This window comes from Xyrauchen texanus, chromosome 21 (genome assembly GCF_025860055.1).
Source record: "Xyrauchen texanus isolate HMW12.3.18 chromosome 21, RBS_HiC_50CHRs, whole genome shotgun sequence".
Lineage (NCBI taxonomy): Eukaryota > Metazoa > Chordata > Actinopteri > Cypriniformes > Catostomidae > Xyrauchen > Xyrauchen texanus.
The window spans coordinates 21,444,000-21,456,108 of record NC_068296.1 but is presented as its reverse complement, the minus strand read 5'-3'; the positions used below and the strand labels follow the sequence as shown (position 1 = coordinate 21,456,108).

The 12,109-nt window shown below is 37.5% G+C and overlaps 1 protein-coding gene across 3 annotated transcripts in view; it reads left to right on the top strand.

Annotated features, from left to right (window-relative positions):
• necab2 (N-terminal EF-hand calcium binding protein 2) overlaps positions 1–12,109 on the top strand; it is a 133,041-nt gene that overhangs the window by 112,702 nt on the left and 8,230 nt on the right. For 2 of the 3 annotated variants that reach the window (XM_052151825.1, XM_052151824.1), the window contains exons 9-10: positions 3,292–3,348; positions 11,273–11,385. In XM_052151825.1, coding sequence (XP_052007785.1) covers positions 3,292–3,348; positions 11,273–11,385 — 170 coding nt within the window. Of the gene's footprint in view, positions 1–2,704; positions 2,735–3,291; positions 3,349–11,272; positions 11,386–12,109 lie in introns of all 3 variants that reach the window. The other variant, XM_052151823.1, reaches the window with a different exon arrangement.

The following is a 12,109-nucleotide window of genomic DNA, read 5'->3' as shown; positions in this document are numbered from 1 at the left end:
GTATGTATGACTACTCTTTTATCAGTTTTGTTTTGTTCCAGGAAATACACTTCCTATAATCCCACCAGTAATAAAAAATGCAAATGTGTCCTTTTGGATAGTCCATGCAACATTTTGCATTTGTCATAGTTTGGCTTGCCTTAAGTTTTCAAATGGGTGACATGGTTCTTTCAGTTGCCATGTCAAATTTCTTATTCTTCTGCTCCATTAATTTTTAAGATCTGCCATGGCTGAATCAATAAAACCCGGCCTGAAGCACATCTGGGTCTGTATAGAATTCAACACATGCTCCTTTGAATATCCATCCTCACTTTAATTGAAATGTCAAACATAGAACTGTATGTCTGTCCCCATTCTCACTGAGGCTTTGGCAGGCAGGGCAGCCTGACTTCAGTGGTCAAAATCCAAACTAGGCTAATTCTCTCCTTCCTCCACCGGCCCCTTTTGCATTGATTTAAACATCAATAAAAATAATAATCATAACTGAATACAATAAACCATGACTTCTACAAAATGTAACACAAATCTCAACAAGCGGCTTCAACAGTGATCGTCAAGAACATTATTTGATGTGCTGTACTTACAGAATTTGGACAGGAACTTTATTACCAACTGCTGAAATGTGAAATCTCCAAACTGCTGGAACTGAATTTGGACTTTGAGCTGTGCTAAGAGGTATTATTGAAACTTCTTAGTGCAACGACCAAATTCTTTGGAAAATAGCAAATTGCGCTTTGCGCCACTTCATTAACATTCAGTAGACCAACAGTTTGCGTGCCTACAGCCACAGTAGTGCAAACACTCACGCACACGCACCCAGTTGCGCTTTGCGCTGGCACAAAACTAGTGCATAGAAATAGCGGTCTTACAATCATTTTACACGGTTGTAGCGCGAAGCTTTGCGCACTCATGAAAATAGAGCCCATGTCCATGTATGGCATCAAAAATTCCAAGTCTTCTCAATTAATATAATGCATTTAAGCTGCAGGCATAATAGTTATAAAAGAATTAGCAAAATACTGCTTCTTTGTGTGTGTGTGTGTGTGTGTGTGTGTGTGTGTGTGTGTGTGTGTGTGTGTGTGCGTGCGTGCGTGCGTGCGTGCGTGCGTGCGTGTGTTTGTGTAATTTTTAGATGTATATAGTGTATCATGGACAGGGTTGGGGAGTAACAGAATACATTTTATGAATACAGGATTACGTATTTAAAATACAACATAAAAGTAACTGTATTCAACTACAGTTACAATTTAAATAGAATAAATAAATTAGAATACAGTTACATTCAAAAAGTATTTTGATAACTGAAGAGATTTTTTGCATTTTATTGTCATTTGTTTCATTTAATATTTAGTCCTTTCAGATGAAAACATTTATACATATTCATGATTTGATCCAAAGTGCATTTGAACAGCAGTGAAATTGTCGTGTGATTATTCATACGAGCAGACAGTTTGAAGTAAGTTTGGAGCACGAGAAATAGAAATAAACCTTGTGTAAATTGTCAGCTTTACGCTAAGCTAAAATGCAATTTCTAGCCATTTTACATGAGCATGTCACCAGGCACGATCATATTTTTTATCAAGAAAATTCACATTAGATCATAATTTCATTTTTCTTTTAAGACCTTTGATATTAGGGCAAAAATCATATTCTTGATATACATTTTTGTATTGTTTGCCTGTAAAACATAAAAAAAAAAACTTAAAACAAGATACATTTTATTGATCTTGTTTAGAAACAACACTGCATAAGATATTTAGGTTTTTCAGAGAATACATTTTTAACATGTGTATTTTGTCTTTATAATCAAAACAAGTGAAAAAAATCTATCAGTCTGAATAAGTAATTCAAAGGATTTAGAATAAATTACTGACCTTGAGTAATCTAACGGAATACATTACAATTTAAATGTATTCTGTAATCTGTAGTGGAATATATTTCAAAAGTAATCCTTCCAACGCTGAGCATGGGCATGTCAACTTTCCAAAAGTATTGTAGTATACTTCTTGTTGACACATTACTTTTTTTATTTTGTGCGTATATCATTACAGCACTTGTAGCATCTGCATGACATAAGAGAAGCTCTACCTTTAGGCTTTCTCACACTGATAAATGACATACACCCTTTGGAGAAAGATCTGTTGCTCCAGATGTGTCTGTTTTTGGAATTTTCTTTGCAGATTGCAAAATATAAGCCAATTTTCATCATAGGCAAAGAATGTCACTCTTCGTTTATTTCTGTCTCTTTCATCCTGCAAAACCATGCACAAAGGAATATTTGGAGCAACCTCAATAATTTATCTCAGCTGAAACTGAAATTAAATGTAGAACTCATCGTTTACTTATCATCATGTTGTTCCAAACCTGTTTGACTTTGTTTTTCTTCAGTGGAACACAAAAAGAGTTAGGCAGAATGTTAGCCTCAGTGACCTTCCACATTCATGGCATTATTTTGTTTCTTTAAAATGTAAGGCCATGTCCACACTAACATGTTTTCGTTTGAAAACGCATGCATTTCGCCTCTCATCCATACAAGAGCGGTGTTTTCGTCCAATGAAAACAGAGACTTTTGAAAACTATGACATAAGAAACTGAAAGATTTTCCAAACAGATTAGTGTGGATATAGTGAATAGTGACTGAGGCTGACAGTTCCTAACATTTTGCCATTTCAACACATCTGCATTCTCCTTTTGTGTTCCACAGAAGAAAGAAGGGGTTTTGGACAACATAAAGGTGAGTGAACCACAACAGCATTTTCATTTTTGGGTCAACTAACGCTTAAACTATTTGGTGTTAGTTGGGGATCAATATAGGCAACATAATACTGTCTATTAGACTCAATAACAGTCAGGTGTGGAATACACTGTTTAGTTTATTCTGTTATATCATCCTTCTGTTTGCTTAAATTGTCAGCAAGTATATTCTGTTGCAAACACTTTGATACAATTGTTACATTAGCATAAATATGTGTTTAGTAGGATTTGGATCTGTTCAATATACACAGAGTACAGTGTACAGTAGACCTAACCCACTTTCTTTTCTTTTCTTTTCTTTTCTTTTCTTTTCTTTTCATTTCTTTCTTTCTTTCCTTCTTTCTTTCTTTCTTTCTTTCTTTCTTTCTTTCCTTCATACTTTGTGTTTATACATTATGTTTTTTTGTACTAAAAAGCCAGGCAGATGTACTTAGGTCGTAGTCTCTTATCAGCTTACCTGATTGATTGTGTTCAGATGGACAGTACCATCTGAGGGTGAATTCACTAGTGGCTTTTCTGTTCTGGTTTTTGTTGCAGACAGTTTGGTTTGACCTACATCAGCGACTAACAGACACTGATGGCACAACTAGCGCAGTAAGTACTAAAGCACATCTCATACCAAAGGGCATGCAAAAAATAAGTACAAATATTCAAAGACAATGCATTACCAAATGAACTTTTCCCTCCATGTTAAATACATAACCAATGACTAAACCCCTTACTGTGTTAAATATCAGCATGCTCAGGGAGCCATTTTTGCCTCTCAAATTATATGGCAGAATCATACTTACACGTTGCCTGGTCTGTGGGCTGGTGATACACCCAACAGTGCATGATGGGAATGCACAGAAATATCACACAAGTTTTGATCTTAATGTGGAGGAGCACTGGGCTTTGATATCTCTCTCTCTTTTTAAGATTTAGATCGAATTAAGCATTTCTGTATTTATAGAAGGAGTGCTGTTCAGTGAACTTTTGCTACTCAAATTTACACCCATCTTATTGACACTGGAGAAAAATGTAATAATTATCTTTTCATCCATGAATCCCTGTCAACTTTTAAAGCTATCACTTCTTCAGAACAAAATGTTGCTTGAACAGGTTCCACCAGACATCTTCAGTGTGTGCCTGTTTGTTGGTTAATACAAGCTTTATTTTGGGATCCAGATGATATTTTTAAAATGAGTCCATCACTACAGTAATATCAGTGTTATCTGCAATGATTCTTATACAGAGCAGAAAAGACTCATTTTAAAACAATGATTGTGCCATTTGCTTCTGTCCAGGCTATTCCTGTTTGTTTTCAGATGATTATTGCCCCATTCTGTCAGAGGAAATTGCATGCATTGTGACATTTGTATTAAAAAGAAACACCAAATGGCCCTAATCCTGATAACAAGAAAAGGTTATTAGATATAAACAGTCTTACGAAATATTTAAAATAACAAAACATTTAAATGTTTGGTTTTGTCAGTTTACTTCCACAGGATGATTGTAGCTATAGTATGGTTTCTGTAATTACAGGCCTTGTGTTCCAAGCAGTTGTTTTTCCTTCACACTTTCAAATATTTTTATATTTATAAATGCATACATTAGCATGTTTATTTCTGCTTAGCTTTTTATTTTCTTCCTGTAAATTTGGAAATCATTTTAATTAGCCAACAACATATAGACTATACATTTCATTTGACAACAAAATTTGTGGTACCGTATATTTCATAAGTAATATCAACTGTGGCGAATTCTCTAAATAGATCAGCTGATTTTGAGCACACAATTGCAATGCAAAAAACTGCATCAAATTTCCTTGCCACATGCAATCCAGTTTAACGATGCACTGAAATAGCGCTCCAATGGATTTAAATTACTTTATTGTCATTACATAATATCATGAAGCTTAATATAGAATATACCTGATTTACAAAACTCAGTGCTTTTTGTCCTATTAGTAATGACAACTGATTGTAATGTGCAAGTTTTAAACAGTTTGAAGCTTGCTTTATGCTTCGTCTCTGTTTGCGGTGGCACATGAAAATTAATACTGAGAAAGGCAGCGTTATTCAACAACATACATTATCTAAAAGCCATCTTTGCTCATTTGGAGGGAATTGTCATGGGATGGATATACAGAGTAGAAGCTTTGTGGTCCCTTTTTCAGTACATTTCCATTTATTCCCATTGTCTGTAGGAAATTAGCAACTTTCTGGCAGGATATATTTACAACTGCCAGCATTCATCACCAATAATATGTAAGAATTGTATATGTAAATTAGTTTAGGAATCTTGGCTGCATTCAACCACCATTATATGAAGGATAAATGACAAACAATTGATTAGAAATCAGAATTAAAATTCTCCACCATTAAATATTTAATACAACAGACTTGTTGTATCTTATATGTAAAGGATTTTAGCACATGAAGGGAACGTCTAGGTTACGTATTTACAGTGAGGAAAATAAGTATTTGAACACCCTGCTATTTTGCAAGTTCTCCCACTTAGAAAACATGGAGGGGTCTAAAATTGTCATCGTAGGTGCATGTCCACTGTGAGAGACATAATCTAAAAAAAAAAATCCAGAAATCACAATGTATGATTTTTTAACTATTTATTTGTATGATACAGCTGCAAATAAGTATTTGAACACCTGTCTATCAGCTAGAATTCTGACCCTCAAAGACCTGTTAGTCTGCATTTAAAATGTCCACCTCCACTCCATTTATTATCCTAAATTAGATGCACCTATTTGAGGTCATTAGGTGCATAAAGACACCTGTCCACCCCATACAATCAGTAAGAATCCAACTACTAACATGACCAAGACCAAAGAGCTGTCCAAAGACACTAGAGACAAAATTGTACACCTCCACAAGGCTGGAAAGGGCTACGGGGAAATTGCCAAGCAGCTTGGTGAAAAAAGGTCCACTGTTGGAGCAATCATTAGAAAATGGAAGAAGCTAAACATGACTGTCAATCTCCCTCGGACTGGGGCTCCATGCAAGATCTCACCTCGTGTGGTCTCAATGATCCTAAGAAAGGTGAGAAATCAGCCCAGAACTACAGGGGAGGAGCTGGTCAATGACCTGAAAAGAGCTGGGACCACCGTTTCCAAGGTTACTGTTGGTAATACACTAAGACGTCATGGTTTGAAATCATGCATGGCACGGAAGGTTCCCCTGCTTAAACCAGCACATGTCAAGGCCCGTCTTAAGTTTGCCAATGACCATTTGGATGATCCAGAGGAGTCATGGGAGAAAGTCATGTGGTCAGATGAGACCAAAATATAACTTTTTGGTCATAATTCCACTAACCGTGTTTGGAGGAAGAAGAATGATGAGTACCATCCCAAGAACACCATCCCTACTGTGAAGCATGGGGGTGGTAGCATCATGCTTTGGGGGTGTTTTTCTGCACATGGGACAGGGCGACTGCACTGTATTAAGGAGAGGATGACCGGGGCCATGTATTGCGAGATTTTGGGGAACAACCTCCTTCCCTCAGTTAGAGCATTGAAGATGGGTCGAGGCTGGGTCTTCCAACATGACAATGACCCAAAGCACACAGCCAGGATAACCAAGGAGTGGCTCTGTAAGAAGCATATCAAGGTTCTGGCGTGGCCTAGCCAGTCTCCAGACCTAAACCCAATAGAGAATCTTTGGAGGGAGCTCAAACTCCGTGTTTCTCAGCGACAGCCCAGAAACCTGACTGATCTAGAGAAGATCTGTGTGGAGGAGTGGGCCAAAATCCCTCCTGCAGTGTGTGCAAACCTGGTGAAAAACTACAGGAAACGTTTGACCTCTGTAATTGCAAACAAAGGCTACTGTACCAAATATTAACATTGATTTTCTCAGGTGTTCAAATACTTATTTGCAGGTGTATCATACAAATAAATAGTTAAAAAATCATACATTGTGATTTCTGGATTTTTTTTTAGATTATGTCTCTCACAGTGGACATGCACCTACGATGACAATTTCAGACCCCTCCATGATTTCTAAGTGGGAGAACTTGCAAAATAGCAGGGTGTTCAAATACTTATTTTCCTCACTGTAACCTCCGTTCCCTGATGGAGGGAACGAGACATTGTGTCAGAGAAGCGACACTAGGGGTCTCACTTGAGCGCCGATATTCACCTCTGAACTATGAAAAAAGGCCAATGAGAGTTGGCAACCAGTATTTGCATGTCCCGCCCCCGGACATTACGGGTTTAAGCGGCGCAAATACGGGAGTTCATTCAGGATTTTTCTGAGGAGCCGGAAATGGTCCGGCCACAACAGGGGCTCGGCTCAGCGACGTGGCAGGGGAGACACAACGTCTCGTTCCCTCCATCGGGGAACGGAGGTTACATACGTAACCTAGACGTTCCCCTTCTGTCGCTCTCTCCACGTTGTGTCAGAGAAGCGACACTAGGGGTCCACTTAAAAAGAGCCATGCGCTGATCCGTGTACGTGATCCGCTGATACAGGAGCGAGCAGGTATTCCTACGTGCAGAACGACCAACTGTATCAGGCTGCCCGTACCCTTCCCCAATGCCCCATTTAAGCCATCAGGATTCCTTATCGTTACCCTGGAGGGGTAAATATGACATACTTTCTTGAATAAACAATGTGCATGATACAAAACATGAAAATCCCTGATTAAAAATCATAATGGTTTTACAACATGGATAATACATTACACGTTATGAGAAACAAAATTGTCAGGGTTATTATCAGGTTAAACCTTGCATGAGAAATATATTTGTCAGGGTTGTTATCAAGTTAAACCTTGAATGAAAGTTCTAGGCACTTTGGCAGATCATGTGCAGGATTAAATTACAGTAAAGTAAGTTTTGCTTACACTTTAAAGGTTCATTTCGTACATTTGAAGTTATGAGCAGAGCAATAGTTTTGTGTCCTGCTAAAAAATAATACAAAGTGATCATTTCAAAGAAAGCCTGCTTTTTCAAGTCTTCAAGCTCTTTAGTCTTGGATGAGTTTTTAGCATATGATGGTCAGCATGGGGGGGGGAGGGGTCGGGGTTGTCCCCCCTAAAATATCATTAAAATATGTGTATTGTAAATAATATAATGATATATTCTTAAAATAATTGTTTAAGAAATAAAATAATACAAATGCAAATGGGGCAACAACAAAAAAACCCTTCAAAAATTGCTCTTGAGAATTGTTATGTTTATTGTCCCCCCCAACATTTTGATGAAATTTTCGCCCCTGATGGTCAGGCGTTCCAAAGGAAATGTCTCATGCTACCTTATTAGTCTAATTTAAGTGTAGCAAATTGTTTTTTTCAAAGGACAAAGGAGTAACTTAGATTTCCATGGCAACCATGGGGGTTTCTTCAGAAGAGTCTCTTGCAGATGGTCAAGATGGCCATGTCATGTGATGACCATTAATTGTGGGGGTATTTCCTAATTTATAACATGAGTAAGGAGGGGTCTGAAGGAAGGTTATGTGCTAACCTGAAAAGTTTCCTTTGTTCAGACAATGGTTAAGAATAAACAGATGTGCATTCTTACACAAGGTTGATTCAAACTTTAAGGGCAATATCTTGTCAGTGTCTTTAATTTATGACGTTGAGGAATTACGGGGTAGACTCTGTATAATTTATCTTACTCTTCTTCTGTTTCCGAGCTCTTCAGATTTTACATGTCTCTCAGACTCAGTCCTATAATCTAGTTTTAACAAAGAAGGAAATTCAAAGAGATGCTCAAATTCAAAAAGGGGAAAATGAATATGCAATTTAGTGAGTGCTATCAGAGGAAGAAAAATGGGGGTAGAAATATTCCAGTCCAAAAGAAATGGGATGGTATTCCCCAGTTTCCTTGGTAACTGTGCAATTTCTCTCACTCTCCAAGTTTCCTCTGTTTTTATGGACTTATACTGTACCTTAGACAGTCTCCTTACCTATAGAGAATGTTCTCTCCTTACTTTTTGTGTGTGTGTGTGTGTGTGTGTGTGTGTGTGTGTATCCCTGTCTGATGCATAATGTAGAAGTGGAGCAGTTCAACTCTGCATGTGGGTCTTTAGGAGTCATTAGTTTAGGTTCCCTTCTGAGCTTAAAGAAAACACACACACATGCGCATCATGCACATACACATAAAACACTTTCATCACATCAGGAATAGCTAATGCCTCATGAAACCCAAATGAGAGACATTGCAATAAGGCCAGGAACTATTGCTTAAGGAAATTAAACTGGTTCTTATTAGAGCAGGCAGATTTAAGGTGTTTAATAATACAATGAGCACATGGATATCCCACAGGGCTCAAAGGCTCTTTACTGTAATTTTACTGTCACATTCACTTTTTCTACCGAGCTCTGTTTTATCAGATTATTCCACGACATTGAATCAGAATGAAGATCCTTGCTGTTCAAACAAACACAGAAGAATTAATGCAATCAATCCAAATGTAGCGTGTTAGGATCAGCCATATTTCAAATGCAAAGGAAATTGGATTCTGAATCCTTATGCATTCCTCTATTTATTTTTTATGTGCCACTCAGACCAGGCCTCCAGTGGAGGTGAACTGGGAAATGGGATGATTCTGATTGAGTTGGGTGTAGGTGGCTTAATGTAGTGTTTCTGATTGTGTTCAGGGTAGTGTTGGGTGGCATAGTGCTCTTGATTAAGTTCATGGTTTATTACCAGGCGTCTGCTCTTTTACTTCTATGGCCTTCAGGGAACAGGTCTGCTGTCAAATGGAAGTGCCTAATGGTTTTGTTTAGTTTTATCTCTCCCACCTGCTGGGGGAAAAAACACATTATCTGTTAAAGATGTGAGTCATGTGACACCTTAATTATAGCATACGCCACATATGGAGTTTACAGTAAATACCCTGGCACCTCCAAAACATAATCTTTTGCACTATTTAACACTGAAACTGTTATGAAAGTTCTGTGCTTGTAATGAGGTGTAAGAGTTAAAGGATAACATATTGTAATAATCTTACACAAGAAAGAGTGTTTAATTACAGCCATGCCTGATATTCATGATGATTGTATCTGTGAAATTTGTTTATACAATCATATTATATACAAGTTAATATTGAGTAACTTTTTATTTTGTTAATTTTTGATCCACCGACTAAAATAATTCAAAAAGAAGCCAAATCAGGATCTACAGTTGCAGCCAAGCAATGCACAGTTGTCACCCAGCAAACATAGACAAGAACTGCAAATATTGTTATATGAAATATTTGCAGTCCTGGAATGCTACTTATCTAGTCAAATTAGACTAGGTAAGCGCACTGCTGGCTGTCAGGGGTACACTGCAGTATGGTATCAATTGGCCAAACGAGGATTGTTATATTTAATTTCTAATAAATTATTGCTGGGTAATATCGGTTATTTAATCAAATAAATCTCTCAGACTTAATAAATTGGTTTTAGGTGACAGCACCAATTTAGAATTCAAATAATTTTTTATTTATAATTAACAATTAGCAATTATGTGAAATAGACAAGTCAGAAGTAGTTTCATTTAATTTCAAGATTGACCACTCTAGAAATGTTCACATATGCTTGTGGCAGGGCGGAGGGCGGAGGGCGGAGGGCGGGCCCGGTTGTGATCCTACGCACCCGGTCCCGCCCACCGCCCTGCCACAATGCTGTAGCTCATCTGTTATTGTAAAGTGACATTATCACTGGCCAACCCTGAGATTTTGACTTTCTTTTATTTGATTTAGTCAACCACACTTCCACCTTTCAAAAACATTTACTTTAGCGAACATCCAAAAGTCTGTTATAATAAAGAGTAGCTGTATTGATTTTTCTGTCTGGTTTGTTTAATACATTTTTAAGAAATAATCATATGCAGTACTACACATCTTGCAGATTTTACATAACCCTTCATAATGAGAGTCAAAGCTTTCAAGGCAGTTAGTTTGCTTTTCCCATGCACTCCTCAAAAGCAGAGCTCATTACTAAGAATTTATAACTTATAATTCCTTGAAGAACCTCTTCTCAAGATATGTTTATCTAAAGAACTCTGCTTTTATTTATTTATTTTACATAAAGGGAATGTACAGTAATTGAATATTATGGATGGGAATCAGCAGGTACCTGGCGATACAATATTATATCGATATCTATGTCGTGATACATAAGTATTGCAATGCTTCATGTGTATTGTTATTCAAAACTGTGGAATATGCTGTACGTATGGTAAGACCTATGTTGGGGGGGACAAAATAGTCCTCACAGGTTTACTGCTCCACCCTCTTAACATCAGTTGGTATGGGTAGATGGGTCCCGTCAATGTTGTAGTGACAGCAGCAGTTCAAAAGCTTCAATGCCTTACACAAACGGAAGTGTGCTGATCAGCCTTCAAAGAGTAGGGACAAAAAAAAAGTAGGGATCAAACCATAATGTTGCTATATATAGGGTAGAGGTTAAACATTAGAAATACAAAACTACGTGTATGTTATGGTGATATTAACATTTTTTACAAACACCTTGAACACTGATCTGCCACTTTTTCTTTCTCCCACCACTGTCATCCTTCTCTTTCTCTCACAAGTCCCTGTACCTGGTCCGCCAGGAGATGACTGTTACCCAGAAGCAGCTCGGAGAGTTCTGCGAGGCCCTGAAACAATACCTTAAGAATGTGTCTGCCCAGAGAGACTGTTTCCAGTATGTTGATTTGTTATGTCTTACGCTTGACCTTGTAGTTAATGTTTCCCTCATTCTCCCTTTTTGTCTCTTTTAATCACATTTTTACCTCTAAGCCAGGTTTGTGTGACAGTTTACAGTAAAGGCAAATGTGTGCTGTAGTATTTGTGCTGTCAAACTGAAGTGCCTAATGTTTCAGTTCTGCTGGGGGAAGTAGATATACATGCCATTGAGCAATGCCACAAAGAAGAGAATTTAGGAGGCAAGGCAAGAATAATCCCAAATGTATTAATACATTGTGCTTACAAAGTTCTAAAAGATCACAAAATGATTCAGAACCACAATAAAAAGTTACCCAAGTAAGCCAAATTTTGTCCCTTGTCAAATTCCTAATCTAAATAGAAACAGCTTCATTCTTGATGTATGGTCAAGCCATGGATGAAAGCATTTTTGAGTCCCCCAGTTTGAAATATTAATGTAAGAGCAATGTGTAAACTAGATATTTCTTTAGTGTCTCAAGGAAGCTCCCTGTGTCTATTCAGTGAGAGAGTGCTTGTGTTCATGCCAGCATTTTGTACAGCTGTCATGGTTCACATCAAGCTGGTGAATAATTTATCAGAAAGGACTTTTGCAAGGACCCCATTGCTGCAAGGATATCTCTGTAGCTTTCCTGAAACTTTTAGCACCTTTTTTCCAGTTTACTGTCTTTATAATTCTAAAATGTTTTTAATTGTGAAATATTTTC